The 27,907-nt window shown below is 43.0% G+C and overlaps 3 protein-coding genes and 1 long non-coding RNA gene across 9 annotated transcripts in view; 1 reads left to right on the top strand and 3 right to left on the bottom strand.

Moving 5' to 3' along the window:
• Positions 1 to 25: 25 nt before the first annotated feature.
• Positions 26 to 3,043, bottom strand: LOC132469138 (uncharacterized). Its single transcript, XR_009528363.1, has 2 exons — positions 1,097 to 3,043; positions 26 to 241 (listed from the first exon to the last, which is right to left on the bottom strand). It is a non-coding gene; the product is annotated as an uncharacterized LOC132469138 (long non-coding RNA).
• A 3,803-nt stretch (positions 3,044 to 6,846) lies between these two features.
• On the bottom strand, positions 6,847 to 18,454 carry pigc (phosphatidylinositol glycan anchor biosynthesis, class C). Its single transcript, XM_060068043.1, has 4 exons — positions 18,290 to 18,454; positions 17,830 to 18,088; positions 7,251 to 8,276; positions 6,847 to 7,210 (listed from the first exon to the last, which is right to left on the bottom strand). The coding sequence occupies exons 2-3, from the start codon at positions 18,055 to 18,057 to the stop codon at positions 7,620 to 7,622; spliced, it is 885 nt and encodes a 294-aa protein (XP_059924026.1). The 5' UTR covers positions 18,058 to 18,088; positions 18,290 to 18,454; the 3' UTR covers positions 6,847 to 7,210; positions 7,251 to 7,619.
• A 192-nt stretch (positions 18,455 to 18,646) lies between these two features.
• On the bottom strand, positions 18,647 to 22,369 carry tmed5 (transmembrane p24 trafficking protein 5). Its single transcript, XM_060068045.1, has 4 exons — positions 22,070 to 22,369; positions 21,472 to 21,569; positions 21,192 to 21,375; positions 18,647 to 20,562 (listed from the first exon to the last, which is right to left on the bottom strand). The coding sequence occupies exons 1-4, from the start codon at positions 22,253 to 22,255 to the stop codon at positions 20,344 to 20,346; spliced, it is 687 nt and encodes a 228-aa protein (XP_059924028.1). The 5' UTR covers positions 22,256 to 22,369; the 3' UTR covers positions 18,647 to 20,343.
• A 1,206-nt stretch (positions 22,370 to 23,575) lies between these two features.
• The window catches only part of suco (SUN domain containing ossification factor), a 69,602-nt gene continuing 65,270 nt past the window's right edge, over positions 23,576 to 27,907 (top strand). For all 6 annotated transcript variants that reach the window (XM_060068013.1, XM_060068014.1, XM_060068011.1 and 3 more), the window contains exon 1: positions 23,576 to 23,867. In XM_060068013.1, the coding sequence (XP_059923996.1) occupies positions 23,815 to 23,867 (53 nt within the window). In that variant the 5' untranslated portion in view covers positions 23,576 to 23,814. The remainder of the gene's footprint in view (positions 23,868 to 27,907) is intronic.

The raw sequence follows: 27,907 nt of genomic DNA, 5'->3' as shown, positions 1-27,907 counted from the left end.
CTCAATCTACTACCGTCCCCTGCGCTCTCTATGTGTGTGTGTGTGTGTGTGTGTGTGTGTGTGTGTGTGTGTGTGTGTGTGTGTGTGTGTGTGTGTGTGTGTGTGTGTGTGTGTGTGTGTGTGTGTGTGTGATCAGGCATGCTATATATATCAGGCATGCTATAGGATCCATTAGTCTGAAGGAAGAAAGGATATCATCTCTTTAGTCTTGAAGACGTAACAGCTGTGATGTATGACGTTCCTTGACCACCCGGACACCAACAGGAAGATATGTAGACAGACACAAACAAATGCACATATAAGCACTCACATGTTCACACATGCACACAACACACACACACACACACACACACACACACACACACACACACACACACACACACACACACACACACACACACACACACACACACACACAGTGCCATTATATTAGTGAATCTTAGTCTCTGTGTGCTGAGGCCACAAGCTGAGCAAGTCAAACTGTAAATGTGTGAACAGGATCTTACACATTTATTCATTCGGAAAGTATTGGTTCAAACAAGATTCTTCTAAACTGACTCTCTTGGTATGTAGACATATAAGTTAGTCACTGTTTTTAAAATTGTTAACTATATCAGAAGGAAATTTGATCCATAAGCTTTTACTATGGACTATGGACTACTTCTTACATACCACCGACATTATAGTATATTGTTTTCTCCCGGACCAACAGCAGCTGCATGCAAACAGACACACATTCATGCACAATTCATCGGTGTGTCTCGACAAGAGGAGCAGGGGCGACCAGGAGGCTCTTCCTTGCACTGTCTAACCAATGTGCAGACTACTGTACACCAGTAAGAGCCTGAACAGGTAGTCTGAACACTGGGATGACCGAGCAGGACCAATATTTCTCGTCCCCTCTCGCCGTGATTCCTCCATCGTCTTTTCTCCTGCACTTAGCATGCAACAACCCCCCCAACAAAATCTCTTCTCTCTTGTCCCGTGGCGTCGGATGTGTGGCAGGAGAATGTGGGGGGTCACACGCTACACAAACACACAAACTCACGCTCACATCACACACCAGACACACACAGTTAAGCCTCTCCGCTCCTACCGGCGTGCCACCTCTGGAAACGTCTTCCACTGCTTTGGAAGGGCGGGGGGGTGTTGTCCAGAAGGCCGCTCGGTCCAGGCTCGGTATCCAGTCTTGACGTGGCACATTTGCACTTTCAGCTGCTGGGGATCTGTCTGTCCTCTCACTCGGGGTAGGCGTAAGGAAATAGGGGCGAGTGAAAAGAGAGGGAGAGAGAGTGAGGTAGGCTGGAAATGAGGTGGCTATATATGGGTTGATGGGACTCTTGGGGAATTGACGCTGGAGTACTATGCAGAATCTCCCCTCCCCCCCAGCTACCCCCTTGCAAACTTTCTAAACTCCCCATCCCTGCTGTCCAGGGCGGTCAGCCTGAGCTCTGTTGTTCTTCTCATGCTCACCTCCCTCTGTCTCTGTCTGTCCCTCTGTCTTTCTCTCTCACTCTCTCTCTTTCTCTCTACAAGTCTCCGCTCCCTCCTCTTCCTCTGTGTCTTGTCTGTACTTTCTATTTCTACCCCATCAGAACGCGCTCAGCTCCCTCTCTACCCTGACACCCCTCTCTCTCTCCGAGCTAAAGCAATTCCAGATGTTTCTGCACAAGCGCCAATCGCCTTCTGTCATTTTTTTTTCGGGCTCTGCAACAGGAAGTGGGCCCCTCTGACAAAAAAGTTTGCATAAAAAAGAAAAAGAGGGAAGAGGGGAGAGAGTCGTAGGGTTCAGGGGAGCAATGGGAGAGACTTGCGTCTTCTACCAACATCTAGGTCTGTCACTGTGGCTTCACACCCGCCTGTTCCCTGAACAAATGGGATTTTGTCTTGGGACTGGAACTTTGCCCTCAAAATGCCTATTGGTCCTATTTCAGGGGAGGTCACATCTCTCTGTATTTTTGGTTATCCATTTTCTCCCATCTTCCCCTTCTTCGAGTGAAAGAGGAGACTCGGTGAGCTGGCAATGAGAGGAGAGAAGGAGAGAGAAGGACAAGAGGGGGATGGGCCTCCCTCTCGGAGAAATGTTGTATTAGAGCTGAATCTGAGTAATGACTTTCACATGTGCAACCAGCCTCCATAGCTCATATTTTTTTTTACTTCTTCACCTACACCCCACCACCCCTCAGTCCACCTCAGTACTGTCTGGTTCGCCTCACTCTGTTCTCCTTCATTCATAACTCCCTGTGGCGATGACAGACTATGGACCCACGGCTTCTTTCTCTGAGTGGGCTTTCTCTGAGTATTTCTGATATGCAGGGCAGTAGGCATGCTAAAAGTAACAGTGAAGGTGGTGTAGGTGTTAACTACAGCACCACCTCATCCAAATCTGTCTGCATCCTTTTATCTTATGCCAGATATAAATATAGCTGAATATATTACAATGCTACATTGAGAAGCTATATTGTATGCATCAGTGAATCAGTGAGAGTGAAATGTGTCGGGCAGTATAGGATAGTGATGTTTTAAAACCAACTACCGGTACTCACCCTTTCCACTATAACTTAGCAGCAAAGTATAAAAGTGTAGAAACATAAAAAAGTTAGTGTAAAACTCTGGGCTGAAGCTTGCATGGCGAAGGTTGCCTGGGTGAGAGTGTGTGTGTGTGTGTGTGTGTGTGTGTGTGTGTGTGTGTGTGTGTTTGTATGTGTATGTTTGCGTGTGTGTTTCACTGTTTGTTAATTGCAGGGTTGTGGCTGAAACAAAGGGAGACAATGAAAGAGTGTTTAGAATCTGGAGCCGAAGCAAAGACTGTATGATTGTACCGACGCATGTGGCTTTTGTTTATAGTTCTCTGTTATGCTATGTTCTGAGAGCAGTCTGTGTTTATGTATGTGTGTGTTTGTCTGTGTGTGTCTGTGTGACTGCATATGTACATGTGATCCTGTGTTTGTGTGTGTGCTTGTGTGTACGCATGTGTATTGTGTGTATCTACATGTGCTTGTCTGTTTGTTTGTATGCCTGCTTGTGTGTGTGTATTCATGCTCATGTGTGTGTGTGTGTGTGTGTGTGTGTGTGTGTGTGTGTGTGTGTGCGTGCGTGCACGTAGACCGCAGCATACCAACAGCAGGCTCATTAAGCAGCTAATCAAAGCCAGAGTGCTTGGATCAGAGATGAGGCTGCTCTTGTTTGGAAAGAATTGCTATACTCACCACAAAAGAAGGAGAGAGAGAGAGAATGGTTGAGGGGAGATGGGGAGAGAGGGAGAAAGAGAGAATATTAGAACCATTGGCCAGAAATGTGTCCGATGAAGTATGTCCAATGGCGCCCCACCCCACCCCCTTCCTGTATTCACTTTTCTGTGTATTTATATGTGTTCTCATGTGTGTATATTTGTTTCGGTGTGTGTTTGTGTGTGTACGCATATGCGTGTGTGCGCTGGAGTGTGCGCGTTTGCATATGTGAGTGTGTCTGAGCGGTTTTGTCCCTGTGTGACAGCCATCAAAACCTCAGGAAACCTCCTCAAACATAAGACCAGACTGTGTGCAGAGCCTCCGAATGAAAAACATGGTTTGTGCAACACTAAAGTTCGGTTCAATGTGTGCGCTACTAAGTTACGAACATCCGTCTTTATAGTGCTGTCATCTTTATTAAGTCATATAGTAGGCGTTGTCCTTCCCCCTGTCCCTGTGTTCTCGCTTATTGCCCCGACCCGAGCGTCCCACAATTTCTCTCTCTCTCTCTCTCTCTCTCTCCCTCCCCCCCCCCCCCAGGATCAGAAAGGTCCTTGTAGTTGAGGTGGTGCAACCGTGAGAAGGGACCCGCGTCAGAACAACAGAGTGATTAAAGATAAATGTTTAACAGATGGGCCTTGGCCAGCCCCAGATTCTCACCCGCTTTCAAGATAGCCTTGCTGAGACTATGGAATGGGAGAATTTAAGATAATCTTTAAATAATTTATTTTTGTATGTTTTACAAACATAAAAAAATGTATTATGTATTTTTTTGGGGGGGGGGAATTATGTCTAACTTTGTGTGTAGCTGTGAGCATTTCTTTGTGTGTGCATTTGACTTTATCCTTTCTGCGCCTCTCTCCCTATTTAAATGAATTGCTTGAATGTGTATAAGGACTACAGGTCCCTGTAGCTGGCCCGTAACTCTCAGGAGGCCAGCTGGAAAGATTATCTTGCTGTGAGCTAAGGTGGGGTCAGCAATAGCACTCTCCCTCAACCCCAACCCCACCCGGCCTAGCCACCGAATTACAACCAAGCTTGACCTTAGCTATGGGAAACTGCACCTGCCCTCACCTTAACAGTCTCCCCTATGAACACTGAGGCTACATTAACCTCGGAAAATAAGGCTGGAACCCCTTTCCTTTTCACCCTCGCAGAGAGTGAGACAGGAGGGAGGGAGAGTCCCCCACCCCTTCCATGCAGCTCTGTCGTTGGCTCCTCAGCAACACATTCTTAGCTTATGATGTCACTATGAATGTGTGCCTGTGAGTGAGTGTTTCTTGTGTGTGTTTGCCTGTGAGTGTGAGTGTGTGTTAGGGTTACTATGTGTGTGCCTCTGCTCGTCTGTTTCTAATCAGCAGTTTAGTTGGCCCCCCATCCCTTACCCCCTCAACATCCCTCCACTCCTTCCCCCTCCTCACCTTCGTTGTGCCCAAACTGCTCTCTGGCTCTGCAAGCACAGACGCTCCCTAAAACTTGGATTGTACTGAGGTCTGGCGCATAGCACAACAGCTCCGATTTAACAATGGGTACACATGCTGCTTGCAACCACGCCTGGAACCGGGTTTCATGGAGAAGCCCCTAGTACTGCCATAACTTCTAACTCTCTGATAGTCATTTTCCCCCTGTAGTTGTAATCAAGGCTAGCGTGTGATTGTTTGTTCCGGTCAGCTGGATGGGAAAGGGGGTTGGAGCCGAGAGCCTGCAGGACTGCTAATTTGAGCCAACTGGTGCTGGACAGATCGTTGCCAGGTCGACGATCATTCTCATTACTTCCAAATACATATTAGCAATGACACTCGGGCACCTTATGGACAAACAAGGAAATTCTACCTTCGCTCCCAAGTGATAGATTGCTCACAATTTTTGATCTGCTCTTAGATACTCTATAGATATGCTCTGTTTGACACACACACACATCAGTTCGATTTTTGTACTATGCTACATTCAGGTTAAACAAGTGGGCGACTTCATGTACGAGATAGTGTGTGTGTGTGTTTATCGCTACACACCTTTTATATCTGTTTCATATCGAACAGCGACCACATGTGCGTAAATGGCACCTATCTTACTCCTCATCTAACGCTGTTTTTCAAATGGCCATTTCTCATCTCCGCACGCCCCTTCCCCCCTGACTCCACTGATCCTGCATTGCATTGTACACCTCCCGTCGTTGATGGCTTCTAGGAGTCCACAGTTCAACCCGGCGGTGGCTCAGCCCAGGGACCACATGTTGGGTTAGCATCCAAGCACAAATCCACTGGTTTAGACTCACCCGGGCCACATTCTAGCCCACCCCCCACCCATTGACACACACGCACACACACACACACAAATACAATCACGTACAGGACATGCATGCACTTACACACACACACAAATCCTAAACTCACACCCGTAACCAAACCTTGGGCTACAGAGGCATAGGGGGGAACGAGTGTGTTATTTGAGCTGGGTGGGGGTCTGCTGGAAAATGTGTTTCTCATATTCCCTTTCCCATCAGCCACAGCAGACAGGCCAATGTTCGTTCCAACTTCACTAGCCAGGAGCCAGAGACAACAGGCTAAGCCCACTCCCTCAACCCCCTTCAGTGCTTTGTACCATGCATTTGATTTATTGCACGTTCCCCATTTTCCCTCATACATCTCTTTTCCCCTGCCTTTCTTTTTTCTCTCTGCTCACTTTCCTCCATTGTCCGGTTGCACCCCGACTTTTGGCCAGGGTCCCCCACTCTCTGTATTTCCTCTGCGCTCTCCAACAGTTTCTTTAGGGCCTTTCCCGCTTTTTACATTCTCTCGTCCATTTCCCTCACATTTTTCCCCTACCCAATCTATCTCTGCCTCTTATCCCTCATCTATCACACACTGCCTGGGCGTAACCATCTCAACAACTAACCATTATACCCCTTGTACGTCTAATCCTGCATAGTGCGCACAGTTCGATTCAATTGTTGCAGCTAATACAATTAAATACAATACACAATAGCTCATTTTGACCAGAATAAATGTTTGAATGGTAGGCTATAGCATTTCCATCTGGTTCCCATTTAAGTAAACAATGAAAACCAAAATGTCAAAAAACCATACCCCCCCCCACAGATTTTTTTCTCCTTCCTCCCTGACTTTTAGAACATTTGCATAAATAATAGGGTTGGAAAATACCCACATATTTAGATGTTAAAGCATGCTTTTATATGTAGCATTATAATATCAAGTATATTTGTTCATTGGCCTAAACTTGACGGCAAGTTTCAATTTAGTGAAAAAAAATATTACATACAACACATTCAACTATTTCAGGATGCAGCATCCAGTTTGCTGTTATTTCAGATTATGCTTTTCTATCGATAACTACATTTCCCATATACACCAATAATCATTCAGGCATGAGAGATGTCAATGAGGTGCACAATGCGTAATCCAGCAGTATAGTAGTGTGCCAAATTATTCCTCCCCCAGAAAACTTCATGTCTGCGTTTGGACCTGTGTTGTACATAAAAATCTTTGTCCAGAAAGGCTTTCTGTCTCCGGAAATCTCTAATTTGCCTGAGCTCCGCCAACAAAAATTTGTAAAATTGCTCAAACTGCTATGACAAAGGTGAATATATACAATTGGATACATTTACCAGGGGAAAACGTAGACTTTATTTTAAGAGCAACCATTCAGCAAAATACTTAAGTACATACGTTTTATTAATATGCATCACATCCAAGTCAGAATCGGTTGGGAAAGACATGGTAAACATGTATGGCAGTCCCTGTAGTCTTCACTCTTTGAATTCCAGAGAAACTTTGTGCACCAGAAACTGTAGAAAACATATACATCGTGTCTATCACCTAGGAATGTAGTCACACAGAGGTATTGATATATATTGTTCCAGCTCACATTGCTTGGAGAATCAATGTGTAATTAATTTAGAATAACAAAATTATTCATACCACAGGAAAACGAAAAGTCTTAACCTGTCCTCGCTTTTGGCCCTGTTCTATAACAAGTCACACTGGACTACTAATACACCACCAGAAGTTAAGTAAGGACATCTAGTGGCTTTTTCCGCTACTACACTGTGCAACTGGATCACAGACAGCAGTCACAAATGTCATGTTCATCTATGCGCAATACATTTTTATTTGGAAATACTTATAAATATATAAAATAGAAAAAAGTATAAATAAAACAACCATGAGATTTATCACATAGTATAAAGAAGTAGCTTTTGTAATTTTAGGCAGAAAAGCACATCAATCGCACACAAACAATTTAAAACTGTAGCAGCATTCACTCAAGTTTTACCCATTATCTTTGGTGTTGACAGGAGAGCAACATAGGCTGCACGTCCCTCTGCATATGACTGCCTTATCATCATGTTGGGCGCTCACCCTATACACCTCAGTATGGGACTTTACAGAGGTCCTCATGGATCTCAGCCTCATCCCACGGTCCCTGGATGTTGTCTTTGTGTCTCTGCAGCTTGACCAGCAGTAAAGGACAGAGCAGGATGACACTCACAAGGGCAAGGGCCAGGAGTACAGCCCCCCCCAGCCACCTGGACCCCAGGCCCCCCACCCCTCCAAGACACACCGCGACGCACAGCCATGCGGACGGCCCGATGGCATGGTCCCTGATGCTCTGCAACAGGCAGGGCCACAGGGCAAACATCAACAGGGCACAGCTGAGCATGGCGAAGGTGTGCAGGGCCCCTGGGAGCCGCGACGCCAAACACACAGAGGCAAACAGCGCCGCATTAAGGGATAGGCTGCCAGTGGGTGAGGGGTGGGCGTACGGGAACGACACCAGGTGGGCCAGAAGCATCAATGCAGACATGGCGTACACCGTGTCAGTGCTCACAGACTCCGTCAGCGTCTTCAGAACTGGCGAAAAGCCAAAGGTGAAAGAAAGGAAAATGGCGGCACTCTGCAGGTCTGCCAGGTGCGTGCGGGGCTCGCGGTCTGTGCCCAGCTGCGGCCTCAGTGCGTTGTGTAATCCATAGCCCAGTACGCCAACTATCAGACTGGTCCACAGAAGAACTTCTGGGGAGAGCAGACCCTAGAACAAAACCGGTCAGGTCAATCACAAGTGGCAGAAGAAAATAAGAGTAGTAAACAGGGGTATTCCATCAAAGTTAGTTGATTAAGCTAACGCCAACTTCCACTTGAGGCTAAAGCCATTCCATCAACCCAGTTCAGCCTCGCCTTGGTCAGGTTAGTTCAAATCAGGCTAACGTTATCTTGGATTACGCACAGTCACGAGAAATGCAACCCGCCCAGAACCGTGAATGTCGAATCATGGATCAAATGTCCGTACAGGACCAAGCAGCATCTTTACCAGCAGCGAACAGAAGCTGCTGGTGGAGGTCTAGGAGGAATACAAGCATATAATAACTCAAAAAGGGAACACCGCAACCATTAATAAAAACGGCAATAAAATCGCAGATCTTTTAAATGCAGTAGTATTAAGCGTAACATATTTGAATTGAATATTGACAATAGTTTTGAAATCAGGGTGATAGTCTCGAGGTAACTTGTCGGACTTGCACCCGGTCGTCCGTGGTTCAATCCCCACCAGTGTTTCCCCCACGTTCACACAACAGCGGCGCGCCGCCGCTGCTGAATCTTCTCCGCCGCTGCAATAAAAATCCTTCTCCTAATTTATAGATATATATTTTTTACGTAGCTCCTTTTAGAAAATGTACAGCGCGTAACGTCAATTGCGCAGCACGCGGCACATTGTCACATAACCAACATCAAAGAAGAAAAATACACAGCGAGTGTGGCAGTTGTTGGCAGTAGGCTACCCTACACGGTTGCAAAGTTACATTGATTCTAGCAGTAGCGAGTGAAGCGGAAGATCGAAGAAAGAAGGAAAGAGAGACAGACAGACAGAGAGAGAAAGTAAGTTGCTAAAATGTGTCGCTACATGACCACCAGTGTTAAAAACCCTCAGAGCCCAATCATTTTATTGTATCTATAAACCGCAACCTCCGTGCCGTTTTTCCTCTAGTATTGTGTGTGTGTGTGTGTAGGCCTATGTGTGTGTGTGCGTGTTGTCGCTCTTTTTGGGATCACTCATAGCCTTTACAGGAGCTTATATCCAGTCAGGAATTTATAGCCTAGGTATTTTCGGGAACTTTGAAAAATGAATCCATACTGTTAGATCCGATGTTGTTCTTTATTGCCATATAAAATCAGTTTTCATCGCGTATTCTAGTTAGGGATTTATGCTAATCGCCTGTAGCATGTGGTCATTAGCATAAATGCAGGGAAAAAACCTAAGGACTTCTTAAAAGATCATGAATAGTTCACTTTTTGACTCCCAAGACTAAGAAGAAGTGTTTTAAGCAATAACAAGCTCATCATCGCTCTCTTGTCCTCTTCCCCTGACTCTCACTGTCTCACAAAGGAGCTGAGCTCACCTGAGGTCTATTTGTAGTGCTAAGGCTCACACTGATTGGTATTCAATTAGCTTTATTTTTTATTTTTCATATGTGTGAGTCTGTGTTCTTTTCAAATTTTAGTTAGGTTTATAATTTAAAAAGATGTGTTTTGCCCATTGTTGCAGGAGATTTCATTTTTGAACAAAGTGTCTTATGTAAAAAACAGTTATGCTTTGGGCATAGCAACCATGTTTAGTGTTTAAGCATCAGGCAAAAATCTGTAAATAAATTGTGCAAATTATATTTGCGTTGTGGCATTTTTTGTTTGAATATTACTATACAAAAATATAAAAATCTGTAAATGAAGACACAAAAGGCAAAGTTACAACACCAATAATCCCATCTACAGTAATACACAGGACTGTTTGAATAGGATTTAAGTGCATATTCTCCTCTCAAAGTGCACCAGATTCATGCATTCCAATGTAAAGGGTACAAAAAAAAATCCGTCGGGGTAGCATGCCCCCGGACCCCCCTAGAGGGATCGGGGACCACACCGCCGCTGCTGAAAAAAATCCTGCGGGAAACACTGCCCACGCTATTAGTAATTTAGGAAGGATTACTGGAGAAATAAAATAACTTTTCATGCCATATATTTTTAATTTCTTTGAATATTCTAAATTGAATAACCATAGTATTTATCTCAGAGGTATTCTCGGCTGCCTGCCGAGAAACTCACCTGAATGGAATTTATGTGGCTGACAATTTCCCATGCAGCAGTGTCTTTGTCATTGTGGCAAAGGCTTCACTAACGTTATTAACATTAAGTAAGTAACATTAAGTTATATTTGGTTTCGTGAAAAATTGTAAAACATATTTATTATATAAAAGCCCATCGTTAGGCCTTCTTACTCCGACATAAAGGGAATTACAAAATTAAGCCAACATCAAGAATTCTATTACTTACTCGGGAAGCGAACTCGGGTCGCCCGTACCACAGGGCAAATGCTAGACCATTTACCCAGAATTTAATAAAAAATGTGTTGAGAAAATATCCAATATAGCTGATAGTAATTCATTTAATTATTTTATTTGCATCATTCAATCTAAGACCCTTAGTAAAAATATACGCTGTTTGTACTTCATATATGTACATTTTTGACAAAATCGTGAGGACTAGGCTCGGTGGAACCTTCTGATGGTACACTTGTTTCCAACAGATGGAATTCTCTCAAACACCGATCAAATAAGCCCGTCAGTTAGCCTGGTACCAACCAGGTTAGTTTGGTCGGATAAATTGCCATGGTAACTTAGCGGAGATTCCCTTAAAAACATTAATATGAGTTCACCCAGCCTGCCTATCGTCCCCCACACAAACTTGATTATTTTATTTCTTTTTCTCGCAGACACATCGTTACGCCGGAAATCCGACGGGGCGCCTGAAAGCTATCAGACAGGTATATGATGTTATTTAAATATAGAGCTCCAGGACTGTAAAGCAAGTGTTGTAGGCCTACACTTTTGTTATTTGGATAACTGTTCTGCTGTTGGTGTTATGGCGCATAACACGTCGGACTCTCGTCTCTGGTATTTCCACAACGAGACTCGTAGTGGGGGTTATCTCATCCATGGTTGAGAAGGAATTGGGGGAAAGGAACTTTGGCTTTGTTGCCCGCAAAAGAAAGAAAGGGATTGTTGCCCGCAATGTCTTCCACTTGAGCCCCGGACCACCGCCTCGGCACTGCCTGCTGCAGGCCTCCTGGTTGGTCCCTCTGCAGCGAGAAGCGGGGCTTCTCCCTTTCTCCTCCATGTCGTGGTTAAGTCTGCTTCAGATTGATGTTGACGTGTTAGAACCCGAGAAATCAGAGAACCCGACGCAGACGTCTGAGATTCATAATATCGTCTGGAGGCGACCACATATCTATGTATAATATATTAATTAGATACAGCACTCCAGGACTCCCGCCGGAGCACCCGGAGTGTTCTAGAATACTGCCAAAGGTGTGCGCCTCGCCATAAAGTGGCAAAGTCACGCCCCTTCCGGTAGAGCCCATGGGACCAATGGGATCAAAAAATATGAATGGGTTTCAATGGAGAGAAGTAATTATTTTCTGGTTCAAGTCTTTATATGCCCTGGATTACATCAGTGTTTCCGCTAGAAGAAATTGGTGCCGGTCATGTGACCGGGAAGGTTTCATTTTACCGGTCAAATTGGAAAAAAAAATCTGTCGGATATTGTCCGTGTTTATTGCACTTAAAAAAATGGATAGGCAGACTATATAAAGAAGAAGAATAAGTGTGTGAACATATTTAGATTCACCATGGTTGTTAAAGACCGGTACTCCGCAAAGCTTGCCGCCGGCTTTCGCTAGCTTGCCGCCGTTTAGTTCATAAACCTACGGTAGTCTATAGCGATCAATTTGAGCGAGTGCACGAAATGTAACAACTTATTTATTTTATCACACAGGCTACGCTACAATCAAAACCCTCATTGTTTTACATGAATTGGCTCAACAAATGACCACTGTAGCGTATTTAAACACAAATCAAATGAACACATTCAAAAGTATTTCTGCTCAATTTAAAAGGTTGAATCGCCTCGCAGGGTTGATGCGCTCCACTTTTTTCTGTGGAGAACCACCGCCTTACTTACACATTACTCATAAAACGAAACCGGATAGTTTTCGCCCGTTTCGGCTCCGTGTGGACGGGGCCTTATTTCCAATCGGTCATTCTGACCAGAGACATTTAGAATTTTCGGTCCTCCTCATTTTTTTCCGGCCAAAGACCAGTAATTAACGGACAACGGGAACTCTGGATTACATATATGTTGTTTGTGGATTTAAAATATAATTTTTCACGTCAAGAGTTTGACCGTTTATTGTGCAATTGTTCAGTTAAAGGCTGTAGACAAAAAACAATGAGAAAGACTACATGTCTCGTATGTGACGTCAAGCTCCCTGCGACTGGCGTGGACAAGACCGACAATCTCCCCATCGGCATAACTGAAACTCTCCACATGCCCCGACTTATAATGGTTTTCACCTCTTTTGATGGTTTTATCCTGTGGAGCAGAGAGATCAACATGAGTTCCAAGTGCGGGTGGTGACGTATATCATTCGCGTCAAGAGCAGCGAAGAGCTGTAGTTCACAGAGCGGCCTCACACAAAACCTCACATAATGAAACTTCTTCGTGAATTTTTTTAGTTTTCATTGCATGAAAAATTGTCATTTAAATGCACAAACATCATCCAGGTGTGGATGTGTTTGTGTTATCCAGGGCATATAAAGACTGGGACCAGAAAATAATTACTTTCTCTCCATTGAAACCCATTCATATTTTTCGATCTCATAGAGTGGCGAAGTCACGCCCCTTCCGGTAGAGCTCATGGGACCTATGAGATCGAAAAATATGAATGGGTGTCAATGGAGAGAAAATAATTATTTTCTGGTCCCAGTCTTTATATGCCCTGGATTACACATATGTTGTTTGTGGATTTAAATGATAATTTTTCATGCAAAGAAAACTAAAAATTTTCATGAAGAAGTTTGATAATTTTAGGTTTTATGTGAGGCCGCTTTGTGAACTACAGCTCTTCGCTGCTCTCGACGCATATGATATACGTCACCACACCCACACAGAGATGGCACATAGAGATGGCACATAATTAAAACTCTCCACATGCCCCGATTTATAATGGTTTTCACCTCTTTCTATGCTTTTATCCTCGCCTTGAAAAAAAGTGGCGAAGTGTAGCAGAGAGATCGCCATCTCTGTGCCGAGTTCCAAGTGCGGGTGTGGTGATGTATATCATATGCGTCGAGAGCAGCGAAGAGCTGTAGTTCACAAAGCGGCCTCACATAAAACCTAAAATTATCAAACTTCTTCACGAAAAATTTTAGTTTTCTTTGCATGAAAAATTATCATTTAAATCCACAAACATGTGTAATCCAGGGCATATAAAGACTGGGACCAGAAAATAATTATTTTCTCTCCATTGACACCCATTCATATTTTTCGATCTCATAGGTCCCTTGGGCTCTACCGGAAGAGGCGTGACTTCGCCACTCTATAGTGATACATCCACTGTAAACAGAGCGCATGGTACCGTGGCCGCAAGCTGCTCAAGGCCACAATCCGACCCTCCTCCTTGACCCACCTCTCTCCTCCTCGTTTGCATTAAAGGCCCACTATAAAAAATTACATTAATTATGCTGGTTGAGAGTTATTCTGATGGTTCTTCAACCATTTCTGGGTTGTTTGGTGGGTGTGTCATTGCCCCATGTCACCTCTCCAAGGAAAAAGCGCATTTGCAACTTGCTCTGTTCGGACCGACACAATCCAGATGTGACGCAGCGGAAGTATCCAATCGCGCCTCGAAAATGTAGTCAGATTGTAGTTTCGAAAATGCTTTACGGCACAGACACACACCCAAACATGGCACTGGCTAGATATAAACAGCCAGTTGCGAGGCAATTGTTGCATTCATCATGGATCAATCGACTGATAAGGGACCCAAGAGGCGACTGTCGGTGGAACAAAAGAAGAATGGACCAGAAAAGAGATCAGACACGAGTGAAAGGGGAACTATGCAACTTTTTTGGCTTGATTTACCTTAATATAACAGGCTAAGAGTCATTGCGATGGTTCTATTATACATTTTTGTTCGATTGTTCGTTGTTTCGACTCCCCCTTGTGCATCTTGGCGGAGAAAAGGAATATGTTTTCCGCCGCCCACTCTCGCGGGAGTCTCGGGTCTCGCGAAGTAACGAATTGCTTTACGGCACAGACCCCCAAACACGGAACCGGCTCGATATAAACACAAGTAACTAAGGGATTTCCAATTAAAGTTGAGGAGAAACTGGACAGGTGAGAAGAACCAGAGAAAGAAATTCAACACAGCACTTTTAAGAGATCCAGCAGCAGCAGAAAAATTCAAGATCGAGCTAAAGAACAAGTTTCATGCCCTGCAAGAGCTAGATAAAGAAGGTGAGGAAAGAAACATAGATGGGATGTGGAAGATGGTAAAGGAAACGGTAATTACAACCTGCAATGTAGCACTGGGACCACAGAAAGATAACCACAAGGCTTGGATATCAGCAGAGTCAATAAAGAAGGTGAAGGAGAGGAAAGAAAAGAAGGCAGCTCTTAACAGCAGTCGTACAAGAGCAGAGAAAGTAAAGGCACAAACAGAGTACAGGGAAGCAAATAAGAACGTGAAAAAAAGCTTGAAGACCGACAAGAGGAACTACATAGAGGCCCTTGCATTAGAAGCAGAAGAAGCAGCTAGACATGGGAATCTGAAGGACCTGTATGACACCACCAAAAAGCTGGCAGGAAAGACCAGTAAACCTCAAAGACCAGTAAAGGACAAAGAGGGAAAGCCAATAATGGGGGAGGAAGGACAAGAAAAGATGGTTGGAACATTTTGAGGAACTTCAACAGACCAGCCCCACAAGACCCACCACACATCCAACAAGCAGACAGGGATCTGCCAATAGACCTCAGTGTACCAAGAAGGGAGGAGATCAGGAAAGCCATTAAAAAAAATTAGAAACGGCAAGGCTGCAGGACCAGATAGCATCCCGGCCGAGGCACTGAAGACGGACGCAGAGACCATGGGAGAGATGCTCCACCCTCTCTTTAAGAAGATGTGGGAAGAGGAAAACATCCCATGCGTATGGAAGGAGGGCTATCTTGTGAAGATGCCAAAGAAAGGGGACCTGAGCAACTGTGGAAATTATAGGGGGATCATGCTACTCTCCATCCCAGGAAAGGTCTTCTACAGGATCTTACTGGACAGGATGAAAGATGTGATTGACCCCCAGCTTAGAGACCAGCAGGCTGGCTTCCGCAAAGACAGATCGTGTACAGACCAGATTGCTACACTGCGCATCATCCTGGAACAGTCACTCGAGTGGAATTCACCGCTATTCATCAACTTCATCGACTACGAGAAGGCCTTCGATAGTGTGGACAGGGAGACCCTCTGGAAGCTTCTCAGGCACTACGGAGTGCCAGAGAAATTAACTAACATCATCAGAAACACCTATGAGGGAATGACCTGCAGAGTGATCCACGAGGGACAACCTACCGGTGCTTTCAGTGTACAAACTGGAGTGAGACAGGGGTGCCTACTATCGCCATTCTTGTTCCTGCTGGCAATGGATTGGGTAACGAAGCAATCCACAGCAGGAAGGAAAAACGGCATACAGTGGACAATGTGGGCGCAGCTCGAAGACCTGGACTTTGCAGCTGACTTGGCCCTTCTCTCTCATACCCAGCAGCAGATGCAGGAAAAGACCAGCACCATCGCAACCAACTCTGCTCGCCTCGGTCACAACATCCACAGAGGGAAGAGCAAAGTCATGAGAGTCAACTCTGCCAACACTGCACCCATCATGCTGGAAGGTGAAGCTCTGGAGGAGATTGAGGAGTTCACCTACCTTGGCAGCATTGTCAACAAGCAGGGTGGAACAGATGCAGATGTGAGAGTCAGGATTGGCAAGGCCAGAGTTGCGTACCTCCAACTAAAAAACATCTGGAGCGCAAAAGACCTGGCCATCACAACAAAGATCAAGATCTTTAACAGCAATGTGAAGTCAGTCCTACTCTACGGTGCTGAGACATGGAGGACTACGGTGAATACAACAAACAAAATCCAGTCATTCATCAATACCTGCCTGCGACGAATCCTCCAGATCCACTGGCCTAACACCATCAGCAACAAAGAACTGTGGGAACGTACCAGCCAAAAGCCAGCGGACGAAGAGATCCTCCAACGACGTTGGAGATGGATAGGCCATACTCTCCGTAAATCAGCCACAAACACCACAAGACAGTCCCTCAAGTGGAATCCCCAAGGGAAAAGAAAGAGAGGTCGGCCGCGAAACACCTGGCGTAGAGACTTGGAGGCAGACGCCAAGAAAATGGGCTACACTTGGGGACAGCTTGAGATGTTGGCCCAGGACCGGGATGCATGGAGAACTCTTATTTGCGGCCTAAGCCCCAGAAGGGGTAGTAGGCGATGATGATGACGATGAACTAAGGGATTGTTACATTCATCATAGATCAGCCGACTAAAAAGAGACAGAGAAACCCAATGTCGGAGGAACAGAAGAAGAGAAAAGGGAGACTGACCGACAGAGAGGCCAGACACGAGTAAACGTTGGGCAAGCTTTTCAGGAATAGCGTGAACTGAAAGAAAAAGAAGACTGCAAATCAGACGCCGACTTGGCCGTGTTACTTTTGAAATTGAAAGTACCCTTGGGTGAACTTTGTCTTCGTGGTATTCTTGATGTTGATAGTCTCTGTACAAATGTGTTTGCTCAACCATTTTGTTGTGAGCCCTGTAAAAATTGTTTTCTCGACCGTTTTGTTGTGAGCCCTGTATGTTTCTAGCTTGCTTGGTTGCAACCATATAAACACCTTTGTTTCCATGGGTGTTTTGCTGTTCGTCTGTCTCGTCCCCCAGATACAGACTGAATCCCCGAATCCAGGTTCTTGTTTATTTAGATTATTATGTTGGCCAGCACTCTTACACTGATTGTTCTGTTCAACCTAAAATAAAACAATTATAATCTAGGATATAAATTCTCCCCGTCAACTATAAAAAAGGATGGATTTATGTTTATTGCAATACAAATACACCATTTAAAAAATGTATAACCTTGCCTACACTTTATGAACATCTACTTCGGACATGGCTCCACGCATTCGCCGGCTTCTTTGAAAACAAATGCACATGGCTCGCGTAGAAGTGCATGGGGAAGGGTCGTCAACGAGTTGTTACGACAGTGTTGTAAAATATCTACTACGAAGCTGTAGAGGGCGCTGTGTAAAGAGAAATGTGCGTGCCAAAACCAAGAAAACAGCGAAGAAATGCCCGAAGTTGCATAGTGGGCCTTTAAAGCTAGACACCAAAACAGCGCGTTTGGGGAAAGCTCAATGTCCGACTGGATCGTAGTGGCTGTAATTCTGCACCACAGCTGAATTTTGGGAGCTATACTGTGTTAGGGGCCCACTAATATTTATATTAAAGCATCCATAAAGTAGCATGCCATGGGACCTTTAAGTCAACTTAATGGAACGCATCTCTAGCTGAAAGTAGCGAGGCTAAGCAAAAAAATAAGCCCGGCTTTGCCTTTAGCTTGCTTGATGGAATACCCCTCAGGTCCCAGAACCAAATCTATATCGCACCAAAAGTGGGAAGGTCCATTCCATACCTGTTCCATGTAGAGCCAGAAAGTGATGAAAATGGCCACACAGGACAACTGCTGGCCGACCAGAACGGCTTCCTTCACCACAGCCCAGTAGCGATACTGCCGGATTCCCTCATTCCTTCGGAGCTCCTCCAGGAAGCGTTCATCCACATAGTTATCAGGGAACGGCTGGCGTTCCCACAGAACCTTCCGCCAGGGAACATTGGGACCCGGAGCAATGTCTAGCCCCATCACATTGACCAGGCTTCCAGTCAATCAGATACTTGGCATTATCGGGGAAGAGATGCAGACATATTATTCGAAGGCTCAAGTGGACGTGCGAACAGAATAAGTGACTTAGGACGACACAAAGTAGAGTAAACCAGTTAAACCAACCACACACGGCTGCATTTACTTTTAAGACTACGTATTTCGTAAATCCCTCACATTGGGCTTTTCACTTTCCTATAACATGCCATCTTACCTGCACATATATTACCACACTAATGCCAAGCAGCATGCGTTATGAATTGTAACCTTACGTAACACACAGGTTAAATACATAAGTATATTTCCGGTCAAGTATCTATGAACTGACATTAGTTAGCGGATGTCAAATACAGAGATACTATTTAATTTCTTCGGAGAATGTAGAAATGTATATCTACCTGGTATATGTTCCGGTTTCTTGCCCGGCGTCTCGTCCCGTCACATCCCGGAAGAGACGCAAATAGAGAACACCGCGACGAATCCAAAGACAGCGCCCTCGTGACAGCTCCGTATGCCATACCTGTGACGTATTTCCTCTGATCGGCATTCTCGCAAAACATCCAATAGGCAATTCAGAAAAGGTAGTCTTTTAATGTACATGTATTTCCATCAAATAGCCCAGGTAATACTTTTGTTTATTTATCTGGAAAATAACTGATGCGTTTGCTGAGTTTGTCAAACCAACTACTGTTTAAATACAGTTGCAAAATGTATGTTTACGCTAAAGGTAATTGAAAAACACTTTATGTAACGCTAAATCTCTAATTGGAAATGTAGCCATTTGAACATACCCTTAACAATGGTTAACATACGGAGGATTTCCATTAGAAACCCTTAAAAATGTAACAATGCATTTCATTGAACTGAAGTTAAGGCAAGGATAAACAGACATATTTCCTGATCCCTAGACAGCCCGTCAGTGGATCAGGTCACTGCAATGTGCAATGCAATGTCCACAGCAACTGTCAGGATTTATGTCCTAACAAAAAGATTGTTCACAATGCAATTGAATGCAGCGACATTTTTGTACAAGAATACTGTACATTAAAACCTTCTTTAGCAATTTCAAGTCCCACCAGAAGATGGAGACAGAGACCATTTAGTTGACAAAGTAAAAAGGAAAACATCAATGCAGTCAAAAGATAAAATAAAGTAACCAACCTCATAAAATACATTTTGTTTGACGTTATGAACAAAATCGAATCAAAACCCATGAACAGATGCTAAAGATTTGAAAGGTTTCATAAACCCACACAGATCTAGAGCTCTGACAGTGCATCCATTTATCACATTGCTGACCATTTGTCTATGTGTTTCCAATGACCTTGACTATACAGACCAGTAAATAAAGCCAACAAATAACGGCGGGGCCTGTTCTCAATTTTGTTGGGAGTTTTGTTTCTAGACTCTCTAGTAGTGGCGATGACCCAACTGCTGGTCAGTAAAGCAGAAATAGACTTATGTGACTCAATATCTTCACAGGCAAGGTGGCTGTAACCAGAAACTCATAGTGGCCACACAGCTGAAGAGAAGAGGGCGAGTGAAGCCAACTGCTGTCCAGTCAATGCAGCCTGGGAGCCATGCCATGGAGATGGCCCTTTCTCCCTACTCCACTCTCCCCCTTGGTGCTATGAACTACGGTTAGCAATGTGTCCCTATTACTTCAACACAGAGCCCTGTGGAGAGGGGTCATTTGTAAAGGTTGAAATAGCTATTCAAGGCGGCAAGAGACTGGTAAAGGAGGCACAGATTGGGGAAATTGCTGATGAATGATAGTCGAAAGTGATATTATATCACAGTAAGTCTGATGGTAACAAGTTTTTAAAAACATGAACTATGAGAAAAAGGCAAAGGTGAAGGCATCTCAGTAACTTATATCACATGAAAGAAGGATATTCCCCAACATTCTATAGCTCCAGGCCTGTTTGGAAGACATACACCACAATATACAAGTATAGAGCATTTCTATGCTCAGTTTTACCCCATTAAGTTTATGTAGTTTAGAAAGAGTATTCCTGGGATAAAGTTGGCATCATAGTAAGATCCTCGCACTGCTCACCTGACATCAGTTAGTCAACACAACAAAATGACCTTTGGCATTCGAGTAAATATGTATACGTTTTAAGTTAAAATATTTATATCTCTTTGTATGATTCTGTGTTTAGACAGTGCCCTTGTATAGTCATGTACAATGCAGCCACGTCAGTTCATCTATTTTTGTACTTGGTGTGTTTTGTTCCACCTCTTATTCTGCCACTGGGGCAAGTGTTACGTCCGCATTCTCCTTTTGTCATCAAACAGGGAGCGGAGCAAGTACACCTGAACGCCAGACACCAGCACCATAACGAACATGTTAATGACAGACCAGACGTTCACCCGCTCAAAGTTGCTCTCCTGGATGTTGCGGTCGCGCGCCTCAAAGGCCCGCAGCACCGTTTGGATCTGTGCACTCTTCCCCAGTCGGGCCTTCACACTGTTGATTGTGTCCTGCAGGGGGAAGGAAATGAGGAAATGGTTAGAGGCGCTTCCTCCAACACACAGGGGTTCTGGGTAAAAGGTGGACCCCAGCTCCATTGCCCTCCACTTCCTGACTGTAAATGGAATCCAACTAGGATCTAGGCTACGTTTATGACAGAGATTAGATTTAGTCTTATGCAGAGGGATCAACAGCCTTTGTTGCTCACATGTCAACACCGAAGATTATTGGTAAAACTTTTAATTGTAATCAAACACTGCTACGGTTTTAATGCGATTGCTCAGACCATTAGTGAATCGTAGTTGTTCATTAACTGGTACAATAATCAAGTTATTCAAATAATAAAATCTATTCTAGATTTGGAACGTTCACACTGACCCCGACTCTCAACTAGGTCATCTATTCAGCAGACTGCCAACACAACCCAGGCTGAATAACAAACATGACTAGCAACTAAGACACATTTTAAAAAAATGACTGCACCTCATGAAATGAGACACCTAGTCAGTTCTCCTTCTCAAAAGATAACATTAAATACTCACACTTGTTGCAGAGAAATATTTTGCAAACAAAGATTATAATGATTTGTTCAATATTTCTGTACGACACAGAGGTTATTGAAGTCAGGACAACTTCTTACCATAATGTCTTCCAGTTTCATGTCCAGCATATCTGTTCCATGAACATACTCCTTCCAGTCATCGTCGTCATCTAAATCTTGATCCATGTTGTCCAGGATCAGCTCAAAGAAGATAACCTTCTCCGATATGGAACTGAATGTGTTGTCAAAGCATAATGCGTAATCTCCATCCTCTGTTTCAACTCTAGAGGAAAAACAAACAGGTCGTTGGCATACGCGATGACGATGCTGGCGGTGATGGTGTTGAAGGCTTCTGATTATTGTGCATAAAAAAACTCACGTGTGCACGCCGTCTGATTTGCGATAGTCACTGAAAATCACATGACCAGTGGGAGAAGAAATGTGGAAGTCAACATCCAGGCCTGCGCCATCTAACACCTACAGATAGAGGCAAAACACACAGACACACTTTTGAATAGCACTACACGATATACAAGATGTTAAATACAATACTCGAGTAGACCATAATCCAAAATCCCAATGACATACATAACAATGTTGAAGGGGGGGGGGGGTGTTAAAATGCCTGAACGAAACTATTTGTCGAAAGGCAACACATTTGAGGGTACATTTCAGACCAGAAATTCCAATGACATCATGAATAATCAAACAAGCTGTCATGCACACAGAAAGTATTGGTGAAGTTTGTATAACCAACTATTTTCTGACATGGCACCTGACCACGGCAACATCAATTTTTTATTTGAATCTTATTTAAAACAAACGTATTTGTCCGAAGAACATTGGGCTGATATATGTTAAGAAAAGTTATTACGAATTTACTTTACTGATAGTTCCATGTTAACAAAATTGTGCTGCGTTTGTGTTGTTAAATACCATCAGAAAATATTAATGTCGGTATTTAACTTGGAATCTACCTGGTATTCAATTTCCAACGATGCATCTTTCTTCATGGTCTGGTAGAAGCATTCCTTCCGACCGGCGGGTAAGGTAAACGTGAAGTCGCTGTCAAAAGACTGCGAGAATGCGGCCAACGCAATAAACCTTGTAGAGAAAGCAAAAAACACTAGCGATAATTCCAGTAACATCCTAATAACTCCCATAGTAAATTGACAATAAACAATTTGACAGCCTAAAGTCCTTGTTCTTGCACTCTAAAACTTGTTGGACAGCTCATACGTTCGCGAGGACAGGACTGATATTCTTTGAGGACCCCGCCTGTAAAAAAATCGTAGTCGAATATTTTTGAAAGAATTACACATTGTCTTTTCTTTTCTTGTATTTATTTTTTGTGGCCACAATTATTCAATATCTCGTGTAGTGGTATAAAATTTCATGAAATTATCGCACTGGTATTGGGTTTGCAGTGATCTCTGGGAAATGAAGTTCCATGTTCCCTGGACCAGGGACAATTACAATTTCTAAGTAGAGATTTGATTCATTGATTTATTTATTACTTAAAATTACTTAATTGAGGAAACATTTGTCTTTCCAAGATTGATAAAGCGACCTACATCTGAGAATACCAACAAGAATTAACCCATAGATGATCAACCAAAGAACTGCAGTCAAAGTGTGCACGACAGACGAGTCCAGAGGAGGTTTTTAATGTTTAGTTGTGGTAGTCAATTTGATACTTCGCAACAGTTGATGTGGTTTTCAACGTCTAGTAGCCATATAAGACCGTTTTTTTTTTTTTTTTTGTTTTTTTTACTATAGGCCTACACAAACATTTTCTTTGGATACATGCATACTTTGAATCGATAATTTATTTATTTTTTCGTTAACAAAACAAGGCAACAAATAAATAACCAAAACAATAAAACAAAAAAACATCAACAAAACATGAAGAAGCTTTGCTGTGTTAAAGTGTCGGAACATGACATTGTTTGATACATTTTAAATTACATTTTAAACGATTGTATACAGTCTGGTTCAAACTGATTTGTGACCCACAGAAATGATCTGAGACAGTTTATAAGTGAAGACCGCACAAACCTCCTTCTATTATTATTAGATTATCAAATAGTTATTATTGATAAAATAACAACAATAATATTTATCCTCAATAATAATCTTATTATTATTACGACTTCTACCTACTTATAATAACAATATTAATTGACACCAAAATGTGAAATTGTGATATTGCGAAGCTTATTACCAATAATATTGCTATAGCCAAGTGTTTCGTAATCTTTTATCAAAACGAGTCAGCAAACGATTAGGCAATACCTTTTCACTGGTTTGAGGAGTTTGCCTGTCAAGAAATCGGTGACGCGTCCACTTCCAGCATGTCCAAGTCATCTAAGGAGGCGGGGCTGCAACGGATTCTGTTTGCAATTTCTACCCTGTGATTCGTCCGTTAAACTACAAGTCTGATCCAATTGGTCTGTCGCGTGAAGAGGCTGCGCTTACCAAAAGCTTGCTATCGAGCAACTGCAGAAGCCACCAAGCAAGCAAGAGGCAGCGAACGTTTGATACAATGAAATTTAGACCTAGTAAGCTGTAGATTTGACCAAAAAAAAAACATCTTCATGAATCTAATTTAAAATGTGCTTTGGCTCTCAGTCGATACATTATTATCGTCCATAGCCGAGTATCCACGACACATTAGAAATATCACCAAAAGAGCGAGGATGTTGGTCCCCGCGGGAAGATAATGAAGAGGTTGCGCGATTTGTTGGTGTGCCTCATTGTTGCTCTTCTGTGCTGGTAAGCTAAGCAAACCTTTGCACCAATGTACAAAATGTGGTTGACGTTACATTTTTTATGGTCATGCAGAAGTGTATGAGGATAATCTTCATAATGTCTGCCATGGCGATGGATCATGTTTTGCCACATATTTCTTATCATCATGCTAACCTTAATAGCTGGTCGGGGTGTGTTGAGGGATGTCTGGTTGGCCTTAGTTAGGCTGTTTATATCAATGTATTATTCACAAGACAAATGCTATTCTGACCCGTAGACCTGAGTATATTTTAATAGGAATCAAGAAGTTGATTAAACCTTAAACTATTCGCATAACTTAGACGTTCGGCACTAATACAATAGGAAGGAAACCAACTTGCTAGCCTTACTAACACAATGCGCATGATAGATTGGCGCAAATACGTTCATATGTGAACGTATTTGCATGGTTGTGTAGCAACAATCCAACCTTTTCTTAATGTCTAAGCTATGTTGTACACCAAGTCTTGATCTGAAAGGATGATAAAAGGAGCATGCTTTGCAGGAAGCATCGACGCATACCATAACAAGTGTGTGTATATATATATAATATATATATATATATACACACACACACAAGTGTGTGTGCATATATATACAAGTGTGTGTGCATATATATGTATGTATGTATGTATGTATGTATGTATGTATGTATGTATGTATATGTGTATGTATGTATGTATGTATATGTGTGTGTGTGTGCATATATATGTGTGTGTGCATATATATGTGTGTGCATATATATATATACAAGTGTGTGTGCATATATATACAAGTGTGTGTGCATATATATATATATATATATATATATATATATATATATGTATGTATGTATATATGTGTGTATATATATATATATATATATATGTGTGTGTTTGTTCTACCAAGTATTACGTATGATTCATATTTTTCAAGTTTAGCTTTATGTGTGTCTAAATAAGTGATGAACTGCTATGGAAGCTGCTGTTACTTCTACATACTAGCTAGTTTTATGCAGAGTGTAAATGCTATCTAGTTTATTGAAATAAAACACTATCTATTATACTTAGTGATAATACCAATGTCAATATATTTCAATCAGACCTATTATTTGCTTATCAAGTAGATAAATGCTTTCTTATTATAAACTCGATTGCTTATCGAGTTTACATAAACAAACTTTGTTTGCCCTTAAAGTAATATGCTTTTTTTTCTTTTAGTTTACACTTTTGGTTGCCAGGTACATTGCCATCCTTTTGTCAATTTGTGTTTATAAATCTTTTATTTTCTTTGGTGATATTTAAACCATATACTTTTTTTTTTGACGGTAAGATAGCAGTTAAAGGTTTAAGGGTTTCCAGAGCAGAAACAAGACAGGCCCTCTGTTATCAGCTCTCTGCGTGACCAAGTGAGGGGGAAATGTGCAGAAGTGACAAGGCTAGTCGCTAACGTAAAAATTAAATTGATTAATCAGTCCAAGAAAAAGTTGGTTTTCCGATAATATTGCTTGATTCCTGTATGTTATGTGTTGTTGAGAGGCTTTCCCCATAATTGGCAGGACAACTTCATCTATTCTATCTTCACTTGGGGAAAGAGTATTATAGTGATGCAAAATCACATCCACTTTGGTTGTTTTCTATTCTACAGAACATTTTCACTTTCTCAGTCATAGCAATGCACCTACTAGACTTATTTTGGAGCCCCTACTTGTGTGTTGCTGTCCTATTCCTGGTGGCAAGTGTACCAGATCGTCACACTTCCCAGGAAGCACAGCGCTGAAAGGGGAGAGGGGAGGTGACTTGTGTTCATGTCCATGGTGTTTTTAAAGCATGAACAGGGGTCTCTATCATAAACGACTGTTGGAAAGGGACTGTGTCTTCCTCAATGGATACAACTCGCCTGGCTAGAATGGATGTGTTTCTGCATTTCCTAAGTTACATTATTCAGCTGGCATGTTCAGCCTTCCGGTTTTATTCTAATAATTGCATTTGGCAATTTGGCAATTTAAGTATCAGAAGATGCCAATTTGAAATCTCAAGCTGCATTCTCTGCTTCACTGACTTTGCTTCAGTTCTTGCCGGGCTTGCTGGCGTTTTTTCTTTAGTTTTCCTGCTTTTGCATGCTCCAACGGCTGATCTGCATGCAGCAGTGTGCATGGATGTTGACTGGAGTCGAAAGGAGCACAGTTTAGCGGGATAGGTGCCTTCCTCTTGTCGCAAAATCAACAACATGCCCTGCGCTAAGTACACCCTCCGCATGCTGCTGATGTGTGTGTCTCCGTAGAGAAGTCTGCCTGCTTGAATACGGGAAATCCTGTTGTATCTCTTAGGACTCACCTGCCACTGATCCGTTCAACCAATGCATCTTATCAGGTGCCCCCATAGTGACTTCCTAAAGTCTCGTGACAGAAGGCCCCTTCTGCCATTCTCTGTGCCCCGCTCCTGTTAGTGACCTGCTGCAGTGTTGACTCTAGTCAACACTTACTCTAGTGTTGAATTTAAAATAGCTATATTCATGCACTTGGGCAAGAGATAACCTTGTTACCTTCTCATGACGGAACGCCTGCTACTGGGTTCTCCAAATATGAGTGATTGTCAAAAGAGGCTGGGACTCGTTTCAGTCATATGGGTTTAGTGGCGAGAAGCATGAGAGGGGCAGAGACTTCCGCTAGATGGATATCTGTCCCCGTTACACGTTTTCGGATACTGCTTTTTCAAATTCTTAATAAGCCAACGTCATATTTATATGATTTATTGTGTTCTTCTCACTCCGGGCACTGTTAGCTGGGATACATGGCTCACAGGACATACAAGAGAAGATTTTTATTTGATGAAGCTGGTTGTGGATAATGCTACACTTCATAACCATCTTGCAGCCTAGGCCAGAGGAGGGCCTTTAAAAACCCTTTGTGATATCTTTTCTATGTGTTTAAGTTATGTCGAGCCATTATGTCATCCAAATGTAGGTAAATGGAATGGTGTAACTATTACTTCTGTTTACCGCAATAATTGATTTGATGCATTGAAATGTTTGGAAGTGTGTAGTTGCTGGTCGATCATAGCCCATGGTAAGTCTTTAGATGTGGGGATGTAAGCAGCACAGCCGCAGGTCCAGTAATATAACACCAGGAAAGCTTCTGCTCAACCAGTTTTTTTTCTGTTGAGGAGAACATGGCCTTTAAAACTTTCCAGTCAAACGATGTCCCTGAAGCATGTTTGCGTTCCCTTGTATTCAGCAACGGTGTTTATCAAATTTCCCACTCACCATACCTAAGTATACACAAATGAATCAATTAATTAACATCTTAATCAAAAAAACAAGTTGAAAAGACTTAAAGGCCCACTATGCAACTTTTTTAGCCAAAATTACATTAAGTATGCAGGTTGAGAGTTATGCTGATGGTTCTGCATCCATTTCTGGGTCGATTGGTGGGTGTGTCATTTACCCATGTCGCCTCTCCAGTGAAAAAGCGCATATGCAACTTGCTCTGTTCGGACCGACACAATCTGGATGTGACGCAGCGGAAGTATCCTCGAAAATGTAGTCAGATTGTAGTTTCGAAAATGCTTTACGGCACAGACACACACCCAAACATGGCAACGGCTAGATATAAACAGCCAGTTGCGAGGCAATTGTTGCATTCATCATGGATCAATCGACTGATAAGGGACCCAAGAGGCGACCGTCGGTGGAACAAAAGAAGAATGGACCAGAAAAGAGATCAGACACGAGTGAACTATGCAACTTTTTTGGCTTGATTTACCTTAATATAACAGGCTAAGAGTCATTGCGATGGTTCTATTATACATTTTTGTTCGATTGTTCGTTGTTTCGACTCACCCTTGCGCATCTTGGCGGAGAAAAGGAATATGTTTCTGCCGGCGACCCGCCGCCCACTCTCGCGGGAGTCTCGGGTCTCGCGAAGTAACGAATTGCTTTACGGCACAGACCCCCAAACACGGAACCGGCTCGATATAAACACAAGTCACTAAGGCTGCATCCGAATACTCATACTTGCATACTATATAGTATGCATTTTGTAGTAC

This window comes from Gadus macrocephalus, chromosome 12 (genome assembly GCF_031168955.1).
Source record: "Gadus macrocephalus chromosome 12, ASM3116895v1".
Taxonomy (NCBI): domain Eukaryota; kingdom Metazoa; phylum Chordata; class Actinopteri; order Gadiformes; family Gadidae; genus Gadus; species Gadus macrocephalus.
Note: the sequence above shows the minus strand (reverse complement) of the source record. Positions and strands in the feature narration are given on the sequence as shown.